This window comes from Labrus mixtus, chromosome 9, assembly GCF_963584025.1.
Source record: "Labrus mixtus chromosome 9, fLabMix1.1, whole genome shotgun sequence".
NCBI classification, from domain to species: domain Eukaryota; kingdom Metazoa; phylum Chordata; class Actinopteri; order Labriformes; family Labridae; genus Labrus; species Labrus mixtus.
Window position 1 is genome coordinate 13,759,387 of NC_083620.1, and position 23,468 is coordinate 13,782,854.

A 23,468-nucleotide genomic window follows, 5' to 3' on the forward strand; every position below is an offset into this window, starting at 1 on the left:
AAACCTTTTCTTACTAAGGTTGTTTTGCACTTTGCTTAATCTGATGTCATACAACTATAGCTGCTTGTTAAATCAAGTTTGACAAGGATTACTCACAATTTAGACATTTGTCACTCACAATGCAACGGGATGAAATTTATAAACATTCAGCCTTTTCCAATTACACTGAAACCGAGGTAAAATGTCTAACTACAAAGGCTTAACGCCTTTACCTACGGTGTCCTCTGTAATAAAATCATTCCTCTCCCCTTCTGTTCTACTCAGTGAGGATTGTGCCTATTTTGACCTGGAGGTTCCAGATTTCTCACTTGCAGAAGACACAAAAAGAGACATGGATGAGTACAGCCAGATGTGGGGTCTTTATGAGGAGTGGCAGCAGGGCTTCACAGAAAAGGCCCAGGAAGATTGGATCACATACAGGTAAGGGGATTACATTTACAGCTACCATTGATAGATCGGATTTGATTTGTTTTTGTGTTTTTCATAAATCTGTGTTTAATTGTGTGTTAATATCTATATTTCTTTTTCCAGGAGTAAGATCTATGTGTTTGAGGAGTTTCTGTTCACGTGGCAGGACAAGCTCAGGAAGCTGGCGCAGCCTACTGCCATGTCTGTAAAACTGCAAGTAGAAGTGGACAAATACAAGGTAGGACAGTTTTCTGAAGCAAGGCTCACTTTTTTGTGAATCACATTCTATATCTTTGAACAGTTCTCACTCATTCATTTAATCATTTTGTATTTTCACACTTCCATTCGCATGTATAGAACATGGTCCCAGTACTGAAGTATGTGCGAGGGGAGCACTTGTCTCAGGACCACTGGTTGGACATGTTCCGTTTGCTTGGCCTTCCAAGAGGGACAACTTTAGAAAGACTCACCTTTAATGACCTCCTGGGTGTGGCAGAAACAATCATTGAAAAGGCGTTGGAGCTCAAGGTATACATTAACTCATACAAAAACACACTGGCTTGAAGTACATGCTTTCATCTATGTTCATATTTTACGCAGTCAATCATCTTTGTTTTTAGACTATTTAAAAAAAAAAAAAAAAAACAATAAAAAAGGAAATGCTTGTAACCACCAAGTTTTACAGAAGCTTTCAAACATAGTTTATGATTGTCAAGTCTTTGGGTGTGCTTGTTATCCAATGTTTCCTTGACTTGATAAGGCCTGGAAGATCACAGAGGACGCTTTACAACTCAAACTCCTTTCCATGGATAAATTTTTCCAATGCATTTATTGATACATAATATTGAACAATCCATCAGGAGCTTTAGCAGGTTGTAAATCTTTGAGACATAAAAGACAAACATGTTAATCAACAAAAGTCTTCAAGAAAATAAAACATGCTCAATAAAGTCGTCTCAAATTTCAAATAATTAAACATCCATTAGAATCCTTACTTTTCTTATTTCCATTTTACCAACAATTGAAACAAATCTGAAAATTCAGTTTATAGATCAATTAAATTAATCTGAATTGTAGAAATTATTCAGTCATTTATATTTTGTTTACAATTTAAACAAAATCAGAGTTACATTTGTTCCTGATGGCCTGATCTGTGCTCAGTGCTGCTCTCCAGTGTTCAAAATAAACTTTGATTAAAGACTGACAACATAGATAACCTGCTAAGTAATAATAAAGCTGATTAACCTTTAAACACAAAATTAAAAAAATAACAAAGGAACCAGTAAATATACTTTTCAACATATTGTACATTTCTGTTTGTCCTTTGATTTTAACGAAACAATGATCGAATTTCGTCATGTAGATGATGAAGATTATTCTGTGATTTTCAACAAATCCAAAACACATATTCAGACTCCTGTTACAAATATAACTCATAAACACATCTTTTACAGAGATCTCTTGGACATAGAGCTAACTATTTAGAGCTTTACTATTAAAATACTTCTTGCTTGTGTTTTTGCGTTCAGCCGATCAACAGTTTTGTTTTCATGTTGAACGTAGGCTTAAAACATTTGCTAGGCCATGCAACAACGCTTTTGTTCTTTTACTTTAGCATTTAATTTAAGTTATTAAGGAATTATTGAACTACTCTGCAGTATTTTTTGTCTTAACAGAATGATTCAATAATTACACTTTGTGCCAATCTTTATATTTCTGGCATGCCACATAGATCATCTTCATCTTTACAGTTTGTAATGGTTAACTAATAATTAATATGCCACATGTATATTGGATGATGTGTTGTCATGGATTTATAAAATGCTCAGTGGACAAAAGTTGACTATCTGTGTTTTTGCAATTAGGACCTGAACAGTCGTGCTCAGGCAGAAGTGACGATCAGAGAAGCCCTGAGGGAGCTGGATTTGTGGGGAGTGGCAGCTACCTTCAACCTCACTGAGTACACAGACAGCAGCAAGCGCACTCTCAACCTCATCAAGGACTGGAAGGATATTGTCAACCAGGTAGACACTCAAAAAATAAAACACACATATTGTCTTAACTCCTACATAAAAAACATGACACACCAAATGATACTAATGTCACACAGAGTCAGGATTACTGTTAAACAGTCACTTATCCTCATCAGTAATGTAAATCTCATCTTTTTCTATTATTATAGTTTCATTGAACATTATTTACCCAAGCATTTATGCTAAATCAAGCAGAATGCTCATCAGTTTCTTTCCACAGGCTCTCAGGATAAGTAACAAACTGCACCCCCTCATCTGTCACACTAATCAGTGCCAGTATCAGAGGGGCATGTGCTGCACTTTAAATCCACTGCACTTTAGACACGAATTGAATGACTGTGGTGCTAACTGTGTGCTGCCTGTGTTATTTCTTGTACTTAGTTTTTTCTACTTTATATTATCTGTGCTATTTCTATTGCAATTGTACCACCATACTTTTAGAACGGATTTGGTCTCTTAGTAGATTTTTAGGTATATTTATGTGTCTATATGTTACAAGTTTTTTCTTTCTGTCACACTGCTTGGGGCTGGGTGAACAGCATTTTGCAGATACATGTTTGATACATGATACAATTGAATCTTGAATCTTGACATCTTGAATTTTTCCACAACTTACATGTAAATATAGATTTTTTAACAAAACCCTTTTTTCCCAAGGCTTAATATATTTAGTTAATCGTGATTATTCGTATGTTGTCTTGATGACTGAAAATGGATTCTGCAACTAAGATATTCTAGACTAACAATATATAAATTCACAATGTGACCAAGTTAGTGGTTAGATGTTTCTCCTAGGTTTACTTAAGAGAGAATGCCACAAAGTTACATGCAGCCTTGGAAAGACTCATTTAAAGGTTCTCCTGATTAATGTTCAGCTCTATTCAGCACTTTAATAGAGCCGTAAAAAAAATGTAAAGTCTCATTATTTTTATGATTTTATTGGAATAGGCACAAAGTACTTTGCAAATGAACCCTGTGAAACAGAATGTAGGATTTGCAAGTATTGGACCTGTCCTCACTCTGTTTCCCTCCAGGTGGGAGATAACCGCTGTCTGCTGCAGTCTCTGAAAGACTCTCCCTACTACCGCAGCTTTCAAGACAAGGTCAGATCAAGTCTTTGATCACTGAATACTTCTTCCTCCCCACTCTCTTGTTTCTTTCTCTTGGTCATAAACATCCTTTAAACAATTAATTTATTTGCTCTTGAATTGGTGCATCTGTAATGTAAAGAAGTAGCAATAACTTATATTTGGTGTATGTTCAGGTCAGTCTGTGGGAAGTTCGTCTGTCAGACCTAGACGAGTACCTGCTGAGTCTGAATGCAATCCAGAGGCGCTGGGTTTATCTCGAGCCGATCTTTGGAAGAGGGGCATTGCCACGGGAGGAGGCCCGGTTCAAACGGGTTGATGAAGACTTCAGGTACTCTGTTTGAGACTTCTCCCAGCACATGTAGAGCCTAGAGCAGGTTATTTAAAAGAAACACAATATACATATGCCCTAAGAAGAAGGATGAGCACTCAGTGAAGAACCCATTTCCACACACACATACACACATTATCACCTTGTCTCAATGCTTTTGTTATCTTTATACGACTATTAAGTTTGACCAATATAGTAAAAATACTGACAACTCCAGGAAACTCCCTGTCTGAAGTCAAACGCTATCCATTAGCAGAGAAAATTAAAGCCTCAAGTTTAAGGTTTAAGGTGTTTGTATTTGTTCATATTCAGTAACAAAACCCTTCATATGTCTAACAGGTCTATTATGTCAGACATTCAAAGAGACAACCGAGTAGTTTCTCTGAGCTCCAGGGCCGGCATCAGAAACTCCCTGGTCACCATACTGGATCAGCTGCAGCGCTGCCAAAAGTCACTCAATGAGTTCCTAGAGGTAAACCCACAACTGAATTTTATGCAACTATTACATGTATAAAACAGCAGAAGCACGATGCATCAGAACTGTTCTTTTGTGTGTGTGTGTGTGGCTGTCATAGGAGAAGCGCTCTGCATTCCCAAGATTCTATTTTATAGGAGACGATGATCTGTTAGAGATTCTTGGTCAGGCAACCAATCCAACCGTCATCCAGTCACACCTCAAGAAACTTTTTGCAGGTCAGAAACATCTGTTTTGCACTTTTCTGTATCCCTTGTCTGAGCCCTTTTTCTGTTCAATATTCTTTTGACCTGCACGCTCTCTTCTTCTCTTTTCTGTTCGATCATAACTGATTCTAATAGACATTAAGGCTAAGTCCAGTATACATGTATTATCTCTGCAGGTATCCACAGTGTTGTGTTTGATGAGCAGTGTCAGCACATTGTTGCCATGTGCTCTTTGGAGGGAGAAGTAGTGACGCTGAGAAACCTGGTACACATTTCAGGCCTGGTGGAGGTAAGGCTGCTGTTCAGAGTTTTGTGTGAATGTTTATGTTCTGTATCTGTGTGTTTACTTCAGTGTCCTTATAATAGAACTAGTCATATTTGAGCTATGGATATTTTTGTATATCTTTCCCAGGTGTGGCTAAGTGAGCTGTCTGTGGAAATGAAGGAGACTCTGAAGCACCTTCTCTATCAATGTTTGTCAGCAGTGAAGAAAGGAGAGGTTGACCCCTCACGCTACCCTTCCCAGGTAAACACAAACTATATTACAGATTTTTCCAGTAAGAACATTTTTCTGATCAGTCTGAAGTGTCTGAACTTTTGTATTTTTCGTCGTAGATTCTGTGTTTAGCTGAACAAATCCAGTTCACGGAAGATGTGGAAAGAGCTCTAAAAGGGCAAAACATGCAGCAGCTGATGATGGAGCTCAGTGCCAAATTAGAACACTACACGACAGTGGACACCACCTCTGATCATGTCAACACAGGTACTTGTGTTTGCGATTAAGGGGAGACATGTTTCTTGTGCTTTTAATGACTGAAGTCTGATCAAATTCAAAAATGGTATTTGTTGCTGAGAGGGTAAAATCACTTTGATTGTGAGACTTCTGCAAATCCAGACAGGGTAAGCTGATAGAAGCAGTACTATACTCTTTGTCATGTTATTTGTCAACAGGTCATTATATGCTAAGACATACTGTATTGGTAGAATACTTAATTATGCTAAAGATGTTGCCTTACTCCTTTGCCCCTCTTAATTTCTTAATCAGAGTGTTCCTTTTACCCTTTGGATATTTTGGTTGTTGGGTGTGATTACATTCTTGATCATTTAAATCCCAGAGGATGCCATGCTGTCCTTATAAACAGTTGCTACTTGACACTTGCTTTTTGTTCCACTCTTAAATTCCCTTTAGTGCCATTAAGTACTGAACTCTGATCAAAATCTTGGGTTGTATCTTATAACTGAGAGATTAATGCCAGCGACTGCTCCTGTGTGAATCACTTGGAAGCTGTTCAGACACGAGAGGCTGCAGAGGGCCAGTTCCCTTTAAAGCTGCAGATGCAGCAGCTGCAGGCTAATTTCATGACTTGGAACTGAATGTGTGGCTACATAAAGTATAAAAGCTTTTTCATTTTTAAGAGATTCAGGGTCTTAATGGATTAGTTCCAAGCTTCAAATTTCTGTCCGTGTCATGGAAATCTTTTCAAAATAAATTCTTATTCCACCTGTGCAAAATGTCATTCATTAGTTATCTTGATTATTTACTTTTCTGACATTCCAGTTATTTAGGCATGACAATAAGATGTAACCTATTGACGATATTGTCTTACAATGAAACATTTCACCATCCACACTTTGCACCCATTCTCAGGGCTCACTTAAGTCGACCAGGTATGTGTAGAGAGACTCCATGATGAGAGTACTGATTTAAACAGCTAAAGTGATGGCAAGAAGGATAATCTTATTTCCCTAGTCTAAATAAATGGACCATAAAACCAGGCAGAATGTGGGAGCTTTTTCTGCTTTGGCACAGAGACGAGATAAGATGATGAACATTTGGGAAAGTCTTTTTTCAAGCTTTCTTGGCTCTGCTGACAATCGACTAATGCGTTCCTACATGCAAGGCTTTCAAAACAGCTACCTAGCACATGACTTTTACACCCATAATAACTAACAATATGACATCAAAATTTAGGAGATGTATGAAGAGTTGTAATCCACAGAGAGGATGTAGGATTCCAAGATCTAAGCCTAACATTTCTATATGAGAAATGCTCTCACACTGCCCCCCTATATAGCACTTTTTATCATGCATTATTTGAAGGTTTATTTAGATAGGACAGTGAATATATATATATATGAGTCAGAAATCAGGGAGAGAGCGAGTGGGAAACAACATGTGTGAAAGGAGAAAAAGGTGGGATTGAACCCAGGTCACCCGCCTGGAGGACAACACTTCCGCACATGGGTCACACGCACTAACCATTTGGCTACCGGAACATTCATTTTTATGTATGTGCATGTGCCCATTTTTATGGTTTGATCTGATTTGTTTATTCCGAACATGTAACCTAAGACAAAGGTATGTCTAATGGTTAATAGTAAAGTTAGCTCAGCTCTTCTCAAACTACAGATGGTACTAGAGAACTAGTATAATGGCTTTCTGATTAATTACTAACAATAATTATGTTTCCAATTTGCCTGGAATGTCTGCATTTTGAGCAGTCATTTAAACTGAGCCAGAGAATTGTTAATATTAGCTTTCCAAAATGTCTATGGGAGGTTTGGTTTGTTTACTCAGTGATTGGTACCATTTATTCTTCCTACCGATCGCTTTTCTGATTTATTACTTCCAACAGCATTATTACTTTCAATAGCTTTGCTTACAACTGACACAAGTGACTGTTTTATTGAAACATAAAAGCTTTTGCTATTTTGTCTGCTTACAATAGATAGATACTTTATTGATCCCGAGGGAAATTCAAAATAAGAGCCCACCATCTCTCTACAGCAAACAGCAACAAGAGAGCCTGGTTGTGACTTTTAAGGGAAAAACATTTTTAGGTTTTTATTTGAGGTTTATGATAGGATGATATTAATCTCATAAATTTAGTGTAATTTATCAAAAAAGGGAGATCAAGGAGATAACATGACAGGTAACTGTTTGTGTTTTTTGGTGTGTTTTTTTGCAGCTGGACTGTAATGCTGTAAAAATACCACACTGTGTATTTTAAACCTGCATCAGTGTTTACCCCATGCTTGTGTTGTCTTATTTCTTTCTTTTTCCCCCCAACAATTGGCAAATTGTTGAATACTTTTTTCATAATTTACAAAAAAGGATCCTCGTTTCCCATTTAGGTTGTTATTTACAAAATATTACCATTCTGCTTTCTTGATATTCATGCATGTTTCCTTACACAGAATCCAGCGTCCTGCAGCTGAAACTGAAGGCTCTGATCTTAGATATTGTCCACAACATCAGTGTGGTAAAGCAACTTAACCATGCCGGTGTTAACAGCTCTGACGCCTGGGCCTGGAAGAAGCAGCTACGCTTCTACATGGGGCCAGACAAATGCTGCTTCATACAAATGGTGGACGCACAGCTCAACTATACATATGAATACCAGGTGTGTTTGCAAAAAGATACACATTTTATACACTACTCTGATTTAATTTAAACCACTTAGCACTCCACATCTCACACTGCTGCTTGTTTGCCTGCAGTAAATCATTTGTCAGATTTTTTTTTTCTGATCGTTTTTCTGGAATCAAGTCATAACTAATGTTATGAATGAATTACCTTCATTGGATAATTGTATTACTTTTGGATTTAGACAGTCTATTTAATTGACTCACTTTCATGATAAACAATTCTACCAGTTGTTATGCTTCCTACACAATCCAGTACTCTGCCTGCATCACATCATTTCTTACTGCAGTTCTTAGAAAATGAAGATTTGGAAGTGCACAGTCAGCAGTTTGTTTGGCCAAACTCTAGTAACTTACGACACATGCTATAGTCCCTTGTTGCGTCACATTGGAATCTCATTATGTAGTATCAGGCACCAGTACATTTCACAAATACCTGGTTTAACCCAATAACAACGTAGGTTTAGATATTAAGTGTGGGTTTGAAAGCAGTCACAATTGTCAAATAACCTAGGATGAACTGTTTTCTGTAAATAATGTTTATGAATCCTGTGAGAAATTGCCTTGTTTCTTATCCAGGATCTCATACAAGTTATTAATGATTTTGGGATATAATTGTACTTCTTTTTTTCAGCCTTTTGGGGGCACTGTTCATACACATATAAAGAGCTCCCATGTTTTTTCCCCCCCTCTCTGCAGTTCCTTTAAAAAACACAAGCTATACTCAGTCTGAATTATTTCGATTTTCTTTGCCTGTCTTTTATTTGTTGTTCATTCTTTCCTTTCTTAATCCATCATCTGTCTGTTTGATTTTATTCTCTGCTTGCCCTTCCCCCCTAATGTCTTCCCTCTCCACCCTTCCTTCACTCTAAATATCTAAACTTCTGTCTGCTCACCTCAACGTGTTTCTGTCACTTTTTGTCTCTCATTATCACTAACTTTTCTACCTCACCTGTGTCCAAGGGGAATGCTGCTAAGCTGGTGCACACTCCACTGACTGATAAGTGCTACCTGACTCTGACCCAGGCCATGAAGATTGGGCTTGGGGGGAACCCCTATGGGCCCGCTGGCACAGGCAAGACAGAGTCAGTCAAAGCCCTGGGGGGGCTGTTTGGACGTCAAGTATTGGTGTTCAACTGTGATGAGGTATAAAGACCCTCCCAGAGAGAGTGTCAAAGTTTAACATTTAGTTTTACTTATTATCAAAATCAAGTGCACACAAGACTGGTATTGGAGAACAATCACCTATGATTATATGAGATGTTCTTTTTCTGAAGTTTGCTCCTGTCTCTTTTCCAGGGTATCGACGTGAAGTCAATGGGACGGATCTTTGTGGGCTTGGTGAAGTGTGGAGCTTGGGGCTGCTTTGATGAGTTCAACCGTTTAGAGGAGGCAGTGTTGTCTGCAGTTTCCATGCAGATTCAGGCCATTCAAGACTCCCTTAAGCATCACAAGAACACATGTGAACTTCTTGGAAAGGAGGTCAGAAAAAAAGAATACATACATGTACAATAAATGTTGTTGAATGCGAGAAGACTCGATTTTTAAAGAATGCCATGAGTTAGATTTCAAAGCTGCTATCCTAAAAACACAAACTTATGGTTTAGGCCCTTTCGAAAGGTTTTCTTGCCCATTATTCTGCAACTCGCTCGCTAACTTTAGCTTTTTGAAGACGCTGCACATGTACAATGAGTGCACTGACAGAGTGTGAGAAGGCTGGTTGGAGGAAGGCTGTCAAATAATTTCAAACTTTAAACAGTCCTGGGACAACCGCTAACAAAAGATTTTACATTTTTTGCGAGAGAGAATTTCATTGATTGATTATAATTATATGGAGACAATAATAAAAAGCATCAAATGTAAATCTCCTGCCTTACTTTAACTGTGTTAGTGTCTTTTTGCACCTTTCTAAAGTATTTGCTTGTAATTACACACATTTAAAGTTGCACCTTCAACCTCCAGTCCATGCCTTTCTGTCTTTTCAGTCCGTTCCATTAATTGTTCAGTTATGTATTCATCCATTTTCAAAAACTTGGTTGGGTCATTAATCACCAAGAAATCAATAAAACTGCATTCATGCTATTTTTAGAGTATTGAAAACATTTTTTCTTATTTTTTTCATCCTCTAGGTGGAATTGGACCCAAACTCTGGGGTTTTTATCACGATGAACCCAGCAGGAAAAGGCTATGGAGGCAGACAGAAGCTCCCAGATAACCTAAAGCAACTTTTCAGGCCTGTTGCCATGAGCAGGCCAGACAATGAGCTCATTGCCGAGGTCATCCTCTACTCTGAGGGCTTCAAAAATGGAGAAATATTAGGCAGCAAACTGGTTGCAATCTTCAACTTGGCCAGGTGTGTTGAGGATTCTTGGAACACTGTTATTTGAGATACAATACATTTTTGTTAATCGTCTCACTTATTATAGTATGTAACTGATCTGTGCCACTAATCTGATCTTCTGGTCTGTGTGGTCCCAGAGTTGAATTTATTTGAAACTATCCATTCCACTACAGTCTATACCTATCTATTTATTTTGTGGATGAGTGATACTTACCTACCCATTAGCACCACAACCAGTTCAACAGTCAGTTCAGAGTGGGAGCATTTATGTGTGAAAATGTGTCTTTATCTGTGTGTCCAGGGAGCTGTTGACCCCCCAGCAACACTATGACTGGGGTCTGCGTGCTCTGAAGACGGTGCTGAAGGCCTGTGGAAGTCTTCTCCAGCAGCAGAGAAGGAGTCATGACAAGGACAAGAGTAAGAACCCCTCTGGCTATTTTTATTTTTATGCTACAATATTTCTGTGAGGCATTTTGACTTTTCCAATAGTGAAGCGTGACAAGATAGTTTCGAGACTGTGGGAGCTCCTTTGGCCATGACCTCTAGACGTATTTATTACTGCCAGCACACAGAACCATAACTTAGAGAGACCAAACTGCACTACAGAACACATATGGTGCAGACATTGGAGAGGGTGTTTGACAAATGTGACTAGTGCAGAGCAAGAAGATGTATTGTTTGAAATACTCTGCAACATGATCAGTTCTTAAGCTGAAGTAGAACTGAATTTTAAGGCTGATGCTAAAATGGATATTTGGGATTAAACAAAAATGTCTTACAATATTTGGCCTTTACATTTTGTTCAGACAGAAACATATCAAATGAACAAGATTTTTTACATGAAGCTTTAGAATATATATTTTTCTATTTTTCTTTTCTTTTTACTGCAACCAGTACTGATAGTGTATGGGACACTTTTAAAAGTCAAAACACACTAAAACTATTTAATGATTAAACTTCTTAAAAATAACATTAAAGGGAGATATCACTCTGTACATCAGTACAACAATTTCTTGTTCTCCTATTGGCCAACATGCACATACTGTTGCTTATTTACAGTATTGTGACTTTTTTTTCTCTCTTATGGTCTTATCTTGGGGTATATTTAAATATTAGGTTTGTATTTATATCAAATGTGTTCTCCCCTCTAAATTAATTTAGTTTTTGCAACAAACAACTTTATATCTGCTCAATTTATGGCACGCACACGGACACAACGACTACGCCTCTCGTTTTGAAAAGTTCCACTCGATAATCTGTTATTTGTAGGGGTTCTGCATACAATCAGCTGCAAGCAGCTGTACATTAACATTTTTAAAACGAAGCCAAGAGAAGTTTCAGTTTTAATATGACCAAGACACCTCAACCAGTACATTTACAAGAGAGCGCGCTCGATAGAGGGCAGGCGAGCGCTCTCTTGATCTCACAGCAGACACAGCAAAACCAAGCGAGCAGTATTATATCACATCAGCTTCATAAAAAGAGAGAGAGAAGATCCACTGTGCACATTCGAGCGCCTGCACTCTATTGCGCGCATGCTCTCTCTCCCCCGCTCTCTCTCGCTGTCATTGTCTCTATGAATAAATGAAAAACGAAATAAAACAGGTTGGACTCGGAAATATACTTCGGTGGCCATAAATTTACTTGGGCGGCCCATCCAGGTAAAGTCTATGTGTGGGAAACACTGCCCTTAGAGCTCTTCAGAAACCAGCGAGTGATGTCACTGATGTTTCATACAGTCTATGATCTTTAGTAGGAATGTGCAATCAGTCATTGAAGCCGGCATAAAACGGCTGCCTCATAAAACCACAGAAAGTGATCACTATTAGAAACGTACAAGCATTCAATTTAATGATACCTATCTACATGTTAAGAGCCGACTGCTCTACCTTTTTTTTAAATCCGTTCTAAAACACCTTCAGGAAGTTCAGTGGAACTAAATTTGCAATTTTAATAATAACTTAAAAGTCATTGCTGATTCTCTTCTCATTTGTTTGTTTAACTCAGAACATTCTGATTGTTGCACACCTGAATCTACTGACTGGTTACTGCCTGATCAAAATAAATACACCACAAAGGCAGAATACTATAGTGTCATATTTAGCAAACACTGCTGCCAGACAAGAGCTCACTGCAGTTTATAAACATTAGATGTCATAAGATTGTTTCCATCAATAAGCCATTTTCACATATTCATCATTCATCAGTCAAACTGTATCTTTTATATCTGAGTATCTAATCATTAACCTGCAGGAATATAAATAACCGGTTCTTATTTCTTCTTCTTTTATTGCAAGATTGTTACGAAAACTTTTTGGTCAGTTGGTCAAACTGACCCTGATATGCCCCATGAGAAGTGCTGAAACTATTGCACGGATAGTAAGCTTTTGACCTGAGAGACAGAAAGCTGCAGAGCCGATGAAAGGATTAAAGGATAAGGTGTGAGTAAAAATTCGGCTGGTTTTGGAGATGCTTATCCTGTACCCGACAGGGTCCCACAACAAAATGTTTTGATAATCTGTGTCTCTGTGTGTGGTTATCCCTTGAAGGCAGTTTGAGAGACACTTTGCATGAGTCTACTAAAACATCAAGAGGATCTATTGACCAGGACTTTCTCTAAGCACCTGTGGTTGTCATTGCCCTCTAAATCCTCTAACACAGGCACATCGTCGATTGACATTTCGCCCAAACGCTCCGCTTCAAAACTTTTCTTCCCATGGGTTTCTCCGTACTTTTGTCCTTCTCCCTTTTCTTGTTCCAAATTTGCCAGAGTTCTGTTGTTTACCTCTTCAGTACTTTTTTCCTCACCTCCTTCCCCCTCCTTCTGACCTCTTGTTAGCTCTCTTTTCTAATAGCAGCCTGTCAAAGATGCTCACACGATCTCACCGCTGCCCCCTCTTTCTCACTGAAACCCCCCTTCAGGTTGCTGCTCTTCAACACTTTCCCCCCTACCAGTGTCTTTTTTTCCCCCCTCTGCATTTTCATGAGGCCATCTCTCTCTCTCTTCAATCCTTCTGTCGACCACTTGCCCTTTATTTGTCCAACATACACACACGCACACACATTCACACACAACATGCAACGCCTGTCTTAGCAATAGGTCCCCAGAGTTTCTTTGTGTTTGCTTCTGTGTGTTGTCCAGCTGAGGGTTACTACATGCCGGGGGAAAAAAAAAACACATTTGTAATGCATTAAAGGCTTGCATTTTTGGGAAAGAGAACAAAAATAACTGACTTAATCTTAAATCATGAATGGCTTTAGTGATTAGCACCTTAAATAACAGGAGGAGGCTCCAAGAGTAGCTAAAATGGTTCCTTTACCAAGTTATGTTTTTTATGTTTTTCCTCAACAAGCCTGTATTTTCTCTTTCTGCAGATACAACACTTTATTAAACTGCTTGATGAAAGCAAGTTGATGTATTCAGTCATATACCGGTACCTGATGAACTGTTGTTGAAATGCTTATTATGCTTCTTTTTTTTTTTTTTTTTTACATTCATGCAGTTCAGGAGAGTAGTTTGGTGGTGCAGGCGTTGAGACTGAACACCATGTCCAAGCTGACGTTTGCAGATAGTTCCCGGTTCGATGCTCTGGTCAGAGATGTCTTCTCTGGGGTTGATTTCACTGATGTGGAGGACAACATTCTAATGCACGCACTGGAACAAGTCTACAAAGAGGCGCGACTAGAACTCATACCCAGCCAGGTGTGTTTGTATGAAAACCTTTAGTGATAAGTCAGAAATAATCAGATTCATTTCAGGATAAAGATTAGAAGCTGATATTCAGCCAGCTTCAGTCTTGATTGCTTTATAAAAACATACAGGCATTGATTAATTGTGTCTTTTTTTGATCTTTGGGTAGCTGAAGAAAGCATTGGAGTTGAATGAACAGCTTAGACAACGCATGGGAGTTGTTATAGTAGGGCCAAGTGGAGCAGGGAAATCTACACTCTGGAGGATGCTAAGAGCGGCTCTCAGCAAGACGGGCAAAGTGGTGAGTAAGAGGCAAACCGCCTGCCCTTGAGCATAAAAGTACTATAAATATCATCTCTTTTGATATGAAACTTGCTAAAATACTTGAATTCATTTATACTATGCAAGGCTTTGGTTTCACTATTATTTGCAAAGAAATATTAAAAGGATCATCTCCATCTTTGACTGATGCTGTTTTTTTTTCTTCCCGTTTAGGTAAAGCAGTACACAATGAATCCCAAGGCCATGCCACGACAACAGCTGCTGGGACATATAGACATGGACACCAGAGAATGGGCTGATGGCGTGCTCACACACAGTGCCAGGAATGTGGTCAGAGAACCACAGGGTAAGAAAGAGCCAAGATTTAAAGAGGCAAATTTCTAACTGATATTGGGATGGATGGAAAATAATAGATGAATGGTTTACATTAGTGATTCTCTGCTCTGCTTTAAATGCATGATAGTGATTTGTTTATCTGTAAGCTAATAGAGTAAACACAGGATGTTTAAAGGCACAACACTGATCCTGTCTCTGCTGTCATATTGGGTTGAAAATACTTCCTTCATCTTCACGTTTTTGAACTTTTAGAGGTGAGCTCGTGGATTGTATGCGACGGAGACATTGATCCAGAGTGGATTGAGAGTCTGAACTCTGTGCTGGATGATAATCGGCTGTTAACAATGCCAAGTGGAGAACGCATCCAGTTCGGACCCAATGTGAACTTCCTGTTCGAGACCCATGATCTTAGCTGTGCCTCACCAGCCACTATATCCCGCATGGGCATGATCTTCCTCAGGTCTGTCAGCCTATGAATCATTAATTCATTCAGACTTTAATAACAACTCAAGTTTTATCAGCTCGCTGGTCTCACAAACTTTTTTGGCCTCCTATTTTTCACTCCTTTTTGTAGCGATGAGGACATTGATGTTGGTGCTTTGGTGAAGTCATGGTTGAGTGGTCAGCCACAGGAGTGTCGCAATAACCTAGAAAACTGGTTAGGAGACTACTTCCAACGAGCCCTCGACTGGGTCCTCAAACAGGTAACCCATTCCCTGTCATACTTCAAACCACAGGCTCAAAAACACAAGCAGTCTCAATTGTTTCATCCTTTTATATGTCAAACACAATTTACATACATAGAGCAACATTTTCTGTAGGTATGAGACTGCTGTATGAATGACCTCGACATGCACTGACAAGCACTTGTTCTAGTACTAGATTTAACTGCTGACATTGTAACTGGTCAGCAGGTAAGCTCAGGTTTAACAGAAACATCAAGTTATCAAATCCTTACATAAAGTCGCACATACATATTTGTTTTCATGCTCTTTATTCCACAGTCTCCAGATATTCAAACTCATGAACCCCCTTTCCTTCTTCTCTCCTTCAATAGAATGATTTTGTAGTGGAGACCAGTCTGGTGGGTACAGTGCTCAATGGCTTCTCACATCTCAGTGCTGTGACAGAGAGAGGTCAGTTCCTTGTTGGTCTTCTAAGAGGTTTGGGAGGAAACCTCAACCTCAAAACGCGACAGGAGTTTGCAAAAGAGGTGAGAAGCCGTGTTTTTTTTTTTTTTTACTCTTTTCAGCTGCAGCTGCTAAAAATTAGCGCATGAACCATCTTTCAGGTGCTAATGAAGGATAAACATACAGGATTAATGGCTTATTGTTTGCTCTTGTTCCTCTGTACTTCTATAGCTACTTAGCTGGGCCAGGGAAAGCCCACCAGACCCCAAAAAACCACTGGATACCTACTATGACTTTGACAGCGGTCAGCTGGTGGCCTACACGTTCCTGCGTCCTGAGGGTCTCACTCTGGAACAGCTCTCTCATACTCAAACTCTACCAGTTATTGAGACTCCAGACATGCAGAGAGGTCTGAACTGCTTCTCCCCGTGGCTTACAGCTCAGCACAGGCAGCCCTTTATGGTGGTCGGACCAGAGGGCTGCGGAAAGGGGTAAATAACACACGTACAGATGTGCATGAACACAAACCTTAGAATAAATATTAAACACAGGAGACACATGCAGACCCACTTGACAATTCATACATAGAAACAGGTCCAAAATCTGCATCCAAAGACGGAAATACTTAGTTTTTAACATTATTGAAAAAATGTATTGTCACAATAACTGCTAACAATTACATTATAGCACAGTGGCTCATCTTGAAACTTTGCCATTATTGTTTTATATGTTTCATTAGATGGCAGTCTGTGCAAGCCAACACTGTGATTGACAAACCTTATGTTGGTCTGCTTGTAGAAAAAAAGGTTATCTGAGGTCACAGAAGAGGAGTGCTCAATATGGATTGTGAGGCAGAGGCACTCAAATGTGCACACTCAAAATGACAAGTGAACACAATCAACACTGATTTGAGAGCTTTCTTTATTCAAGCTTTGACCTTTCTTGTAAAAGCACTGACAAGTCAGAATTGGAATAAGGTGTGTGTGTGTGTGTGTGTGTGTGTGTGTGTGTGTGTGTGTGTGTGTGTGTGTGTGTGTGTGTGTGTGTGTGTGTGTGTGTGTGTGTGTGTGTGTGTGTGTGTGTGTGTGTGTGTGTGTGTGTGTGTGTGTGTGTGTGTGTGTGTGTGTGTGTGTGTGTGTGTGTGTGTGTGTGTGTGTGTGTGTGTGTGTGTGTGTGTGTGTGTGTGTGTGGTATATGTGCCAGGGCTTGTGAATGGCTACTCAGAGAGGCCTCAAAAGTAATGACTCCCTCCTCAGGGGGTTTTAGGAACAAGGGTCACTCAGTTTGTCTTTTACACTCCAGTTGAGTCTCCCTCACTGTCTCCTCTCGTCCTCTTGTCGTAGCTCCTTTTGCCTGAAAGGTCACCATGCCATTGAGGCATTGGGTTTTGTCTGCTTACCCTTCTGATACAAGAACAGCTAATTAATTAACACACACATAAACTTGAAGGAGTGTACATGAAAAATGCCTGTGCATCATTTGCTTTCCAATTATTTCAACTCTGTTTGCACCCGACCAAAAGGTCCCTCTTTGCCTTGGGATTTGTTCTGACTAACATTGTTTTCTAGAACCCAAGTGGCCTCATGTTAAATACATTCCTGCCACAGATATCTCCCTCTGATCCTTCCCTGCAAAACACACAAAACATAAATTAAATGTATAAATGTCACAGCTTTTATTCACTTACCTGAAGATTTTAGTCCAGGTCTTTCAAAAGCTGGTCAAAAAACAGGTGTTTGTGTATCTCTTGACCCTTTTTTTAAACACGTTTTCTTCTGTCTAGCATGCTCCTGCGCTTTGCCCTCTCTCAGCTGCGGTCCACCCAGGTCGCTGTTGTTCACTGCAGTGCCCAGACCTCGTCCCGCCACGTCTTACAGAAGCTAAGTCAGACCTGCCTGATGCTCAGTTCTAACACTGGTCGAGTCTTTAGACCCAAAGACTGTGAGAACCTGGTGCTCTACCTCAAAGACATCAACCTACCTAAACCTGACAAATGGGGGACAAGCAACCTCACTGCCTTCCTGCAACAGGTAAAAAATAAATTATAAACAGAAAAGACATATAAAAAAAAGTGCACAAATTAGTGAATGGGTTATGTGCTTAAAAGAATGTACAGTAAAAGGCCCAGCTTCTTATCTTTGAATTTTAAACTGTTCTATATCACATCAGGGAGGGATCAGGGCTGCTAAATGTTGATCTTGGAAGACTTCTTTAAAAAGTGTTTTTAAATAAATGCATTACTCTCTCCACACCATTCTCTCTTTCTCATCTTTTCCTTTCTTTCCTCTAGGTTTTGACCTATAAGGGATTCTATGAGGAAAATCTTGAGTGGGTGAGTCTTGAGAACATCCAGGTGGTGGCCTCTATGTCCACAGGGGGTTCCGTGGGAAGCCATTCCCTCACCTCCCGCTTCTCCTCTATTGTTCGTATCTGCACCATAGAGTAAGTATAGAGTACTCTTTCTTCACTCTTCACTCCACACTCTTTTCTCTGTTTTGGTCTCCACCCTACCCTGATGCTGATCATGTCTGGTTTTGTAATCCAACATCCATCTGTTCCTCTGCTCCTTTGCCTTTGTCTTTAGCTATCCAGACAGGGAGCAGCTGCAGACTATCTATGCAGCATACCTGCAGCCAGTTCTCCAGCATAGCCTGGGCAGCCAGGCATCCTGGGCCAGCACGGGGAAAACACACCAGCTGGCTGGGTCTCTTGTGCAGCTCTATGAACAGGTAATGACTTGGACTGCGTGTTCATTTTATTATCACATACCAGTTTGTAGCAACATATTGTTACCTAGGATACTGAAAGAAAAAATAGGTTATTGGAGACTCTGATTGGAATTTGAGTTAATCCACATTGAGTGGGTTGCTACTCATCAGAGGAAAAGCACACACACACATGCTTTGTAAGTTTTAAAAGCCTGTGGACCCTCTGTGAATTCTCCTGTGTTGCTGATTGCCTATCAGTACTTTGAGAAGTACATCAAATGTTATTATAATAATTCTTGCAGTCCGATATATATCTGAATTTGGTGTTCTTGCTCTCAGGTAGAGCATGATTGAGTAGTGCAGAATAATACATGAGGTACTTTTCAGCAGGTATTGTGTAGATGTAGAATCAGTGTTGTTTAATTTAATCAATTGAAGTTGGGAATTCCTCTTTTTGTTGTATATTGACCGAACAAGTTGAGTTTCCTGCTCTCAGAGCCTTGCTGGCAGTGTGCACATGTGCGACAATTAAAGTCGAGGACTAGAAATAAAATCAGAAATAGGTGGTCTTTCTTACTGGCCAATTACTTGACACGTTTATAGTGGATAACAGCTAGAGGTGCACCCTAGCAGTGGCTGCTCCTCTCAAACATATCTGATTCTTGTTAGTTCAATAATTACCACAAAGACTGTTCATGATCACATACTTTACTGGAACTCTTGTTCGACACATAGTACAGCGATAACCACCACTTACAGCACCATAGTGCGCCCCTTGTCCCCCATCACTAGTATAGGACATAACACTTAACAATTCTGTGCCGATCTCAAATACACACACACACACACGAGCTGAGAGTTCCATGCCATGTGCACAGCGCCAAAAACAATATACTGCAATAGTTACTCACACAAGTGCACTTTGTCCCCTCACACTGCCCCTCCTGCTCCAGTTCTCTTACAGACAAACACATTGAGCTGTAATGCACGTCCCTCTGTCAATGCACTAGTTCTTTTTAGACCTCTCCTGTAAAATGTCAACTAATGCCATTGTTAAGGGAGTGCAGTTGTTTGTTCGTATGCAATGTAATTTGGTAATGTTGCAACACTGGGTTTGATCGTTTTGATACGCCATGGAAAGAGGAGGCTAGATGTTACATCTAACCTCCTCCTTCAATGACTCTGTAAAAGTCTGCTGCTCAATAGATCACAAGTAAAATTGAGTTATGTTTTAAGTTGGAGAGGAGTGTATGTGTATGTGTTGAAACAAGTCAGTTGGTTATGTAACCTAGAGCAGTTTAGAATATGTATATATACTTTTTCTTAAATAGATAATGAATTATAAGTCAGTATTTCAGTGTTTTATAATGAACATTAAGTTGAATTTACATTAACGAAAAGTTAGAAAGAATTGGCCCGGTCAGACCATGAAAAAAAATCAGAAATCAATATCCTCCAAAGAAAATGCAATTAGTGCATCTCTTATTAAGACAGATATTTTTTTGGAGCACTGTATGGTGCACCAGAAGCAATGAGAACACAATCAACAAGTGTGGTTTTATACTATATACCTAAGTTAATGAGCTTTGGAAACTTGTACGAATATTCATGTGAAGTGTTTTTAAAGCAATTATGGAGTTCTGCAGCAGAGTTGTATTATCCTGTCACAGACTTTACACAGGCACAGGCTGTCACTGACTCAAACTTGGAATGGCAAGTTCTTAGCTGGCATAGAAATGATTCTTTTAGAGGTTAAGTATCTGTGTCAGGTTTGATGCCTTTTCATTTTTAATCTAATTACATTTTAGTTGATCAAGCTGACAGAGTCTGAATGTAAAGATATATTTAAATAAACATTTATATTGTCATTTTTTACTATGCATATTGTTGTTGGCTAAAATATCTCCCCTTTATATATGTTCATATTTTCTCCTGTTTTTCATTTTAGGTGAAAACCAAGTTTACAGTGGATGACCACAGCCACTACCTGTTCACCCCCTGTATCCTCACAGAGTGGGTCCTCAGCCTGCTGCGATATGACATCACTGCAGGTAACCAAACACATTCAAGAATGTGTCAGAGGCCAGCTGTGTGCAGACAAAACAAAGACAGTTTGATTTCATGACCCCCCTGAAATGTTAGATATTATTTTTAGAATCCTCACTAAAAAAATCTTACTGTCACTAGGGGGAAAAATCTTTAACGGTCAGTTTTAATGGCAAATTCATTAAGGACTGGGAAACTGGGTAGCCTAGCGGTTATGTCGCGCGCCCCATGTATGGAGGCTATAGTTCTTATCACAGCAGCTGTGGGTTTGAATCCGACCTCTGCCCTTTGCTGCATGCCATCCCCCACTCTCTACTCGGAACCTTTCCTATCTCTCTACAGCTGTCCTATCCAATAAAGGCCTAAAAGTATATTTAAAAAAAAATCAACATGGACAGACAGATGGTTGAATCTCTTCACTTTTCTATCTATAGAGCTACTGTCTCTTATTCTCATCTTTCCCTTCATTTGATTCCCTTCGTCTTCCCTCCTGTCTTCTCCTTTTCTTTGCTTTCTCTCTGTTACTCCCTCTTTTATCATCCTCTCACTTTTCCGTCCCTTCATCTCTTTCCCTCTGTCACTCTCTCTCCCCTGTTGCAATGCGCTCCTGCTGTGATAGTGAGTCAAATCATTTATTTTAATTAGTAACGTCAGCAGACAGACTTCCCTTTTCCTATGCTCATCATTTTTTAACTTGCTCTTCTTTTTCTCTCTACCTTCTTGCTGATTACCTTCTTTTTGGTATGTATAAATCTCTCTCTATCTTTATTCTGTGGATGTGCTGATGCTTGTGGTGGATTTGAGTGTGCCTGTGATTACAATGACTTTGCCAACTTATCTTAAAACATTGGTGTTTGAAATTTAAAGAGACTATAATCAGGAAATAACTAAAACTAAATAATGAATGCAACGTAACAATATGACAAAAACCTTTAGTCATGAATAAGGGAACAAAAAAAATTACCTGCATTTTAACCTCTTCATGGCTTTTAGGATCTTCAAAGTGAGCTGCTTTGGTTCTCTCTCACTGCTCTCACAAGGGTAGCTTTTGTCTGCAGAAAGCAACTCTTTACAGTAAACAAACAACTGTTAAACCTAGCTGTACAGTGCCTGTCCAGCACCAAACAATGGACAGATGGTAAAACCTTGATGGTGAAAGAAAAACCGTAGAACATATCTTCACAATGAGTTGATACAGACCCAAAACCAAGCTGATAGAGCTAGTTTTTATTACTACTACATTTTACATTTGATGACTTCAAATTAAAGATAATGTTGCTCTGTAACTGCTGGAAAAAACAACTTGAATTTTGTGGACAACATTCTTTCATGTTTAAAGTAAAAGGAAGTCCTAATCCTCTACAATTTAATCCCAGGCTTTGTGAACTCGAGATTATGATCTTGACACAAACATCTGTAAAGTAGTTAAACCATTACTTGAGTATGTTTTCAACACATCTTGCAAATATAAAAATCAGTACTGGCTCTTCACAGCCAGAAAAAAAACTATCTTTACTGACACAACTGGTTACATTACTACTAAATGGGCTTTGGGTAAAGCCATTGGCATACAGAATGTTTAGCATGACAACTTTGTATTTTTAGGAAGTGAAAGCTGTGTCTCTGTTTGACTGTCTTCTTCTGCTCCTACAATATAATCTGACAGACACTGTTGAAGCCAGTGGCCTCCGAGACTCTGATTCTGGCTTGTCCCTGTAGCTCTCTGCTGTAGCTAACAAGACATTACTGATTCTGGGGGGGGGATTTTGTAAATTTAGACTCTCCTTGGAGGTGCTGTCGTCGTATCTGAGGCCAAACTGTCCTTTGCTTCATATCAAGGCCTGAGAAATTGTGTGCCTACTGTGCTCAGTTATGACAGATATGGAAATACAATCACATACTTACTGTTCTTTTAATGGTGAAGGTGAATTTTGTTTGTAATATATTTTTAGGAAGTCTTTGAGTTTAGTGATGTTTCAAAGTTCTTAAGTAATAAGCAAACAACAGTAAAAAAGTATCTTTTATGTAAATGCAATCTTGTGCATGTCTTTGGATATCCTGTTGGGTAAATGTTCACGTCTATGTTCACGTCTCTCTCTCTCTCTCTCTCTCTCTCTCTCTCTGTGTCCCTCATTGATGTCTTTTAGCTCAATCTAATGTGACAGACAGCGTGTTGGAGGTGGTGGCATACGAGGCCAGGAGGCTATTCAGGGACCGGCTGGTTTCCTCCAAAGACCTTCACACCTTTGATAACATCCTGTCTTCCATCATACGTGGAGACTGGGGATCTGATGCTCTGGACAACATGACTGGTATAAAAAAAAACTCATTTATATTCTTTCTGAATAAAACTTTGTATAAATATCACATATAAATGGAAAACAACTGTGTGCAGATGGATTCAACAGCCTAACATTAAGGCAAAGCAGGAGAAGTTCTTATTTCAGATTGAGAACTTTCTGAAATGAACGCCAACAACTCACTTGTATTTGATTGGCTCTTTTCTTTGAGAAAACAACATGAAAATAATAGCTTAAAAGCCACACCATGCTTCCTTTATAACTTCTACTGTGAGAAAAAAAATCTCCACTAAGTCATGGAAGAATAAAAAGCCACACCAGTCACATCGAGGGTTGACCACAGAGTACAGGAAGTCCCCTGATGACTCAAAATAAAAGATCATACAGACCAGATTACACCCTCCTTAAATAACTTTATTTATCACCTTTAAAAACACTGGTTTGCAAAGTGCTTTTATATACCAACATTAGAACAAAGCACAAGAACCCCAAACACAGAAGAAACCAAACAACAGAAAATCATAAGAACCATCATAATAATCCAGGCAACTCATCTAAAGAACCCATAAGAACCCAGGCAACACAAGAACACAAGAACATGAATTTAAACCAGGGAGATCAAAGATGTAAGATGTCATTAATTAACAGAGATAACAAAGAAAAACAG

The 23,468-nt window shown here is 39.2% G+C and overlaps 1 protein-coding gene across 1 annotated transcript in view; it reads left to right on the plus strand.

Annotated features, from left to right (window-relative positions):
• The window catches only part of dync2h1 (dynein cytoplasmic 2 heavy chain 1), a 143,070-nt gene that overhangs the window by 14,207 nt on the left and 105,395 nt on the right, over positions 1–23,468 (plus strand). The window contains exons 25-52 of the mRNA XM_061046384.1: positions 265–420; positions 532–646; positions 766–936; positions 2,274–2,432; positions 3,476–3,544; positions 3,706–3,860; positions 4,200–4,332; positions 4,436–4,553; positions 4,718–4,830; positions 4,954–5,067; positions 5,157–5,304; positions 7,740–7,945; positions 8,931–9,113; positions 9,267–9,449; positions 10,097–10,320; positions 10,610–10,725; positions 13,812–14,011; positions 14,169–14,300; positions 14,495–14,627; positions 14,870–15,077; positions 15,192–15,321; positions 15,675–15,830; positions 15,979–16,238; positions 17,531–17,777; positions 18,038–18,189; positions 18,332–18,476; positions 20,404–20,506; positions 22,649–22,813. Of these exons, the coding sequence (XP_060902367.1) occupies positions 265–420; positions 532–646; positions 766–936; positions 2,274–2,432; positions 3,476–3,544; positions 3,706–3,860; positions 4,200–4,332; positions 4,436–4,553; positions 4,718–4,830; positions 4,954–5,067; positions 5,157–5,304; positions 7,740–7,945; positions 8,931–9,113; positions 9,267–9,449; positions 10,097–10,320; positions 10,610–10,725; positions 13,812–14,011; positions 14,169–14,300; positions 14,495–14,627; positions 14,870–15,077; positions 15,192–15,321; positions 15,675–15,830; positions 15,979–16,238; positions 17,531–17,777; positions 18,038–18,189; positions 18,332–18,476; positions 20,404–20,506; positions 22,649–22,813 (4,394 nt within the window). The remainder of the gene's footprint in view (positions 1–264; positions 421–531; positions 647–765; positions 937–2,273; positions 2,433–3,475; positions 3,545–3,705; positions 3,861–4,199; positions 4,333–4,435; positions 4,554–4,717; positions 4,831–4,953; positions 5,068–5,156; positions 5,305–7,739; positions 7,946–8,930; positions 9,114–9,266; positions 9,450–10,096; positions 10,321–10,609; positions 10,726–13,811; positions 14,012–14,168; positions 14,301–14,494; positions 14,628–14,869; positions 15,078–15,191; positions 15,322–15,674; positions 15,831–15,978; positions 16,239–17,530; positions 17,778–18,037; positions 18,190–18,331; positions 18,477–20,403; positions 20,507–22,648; positions 22,814–23,468) is intronic.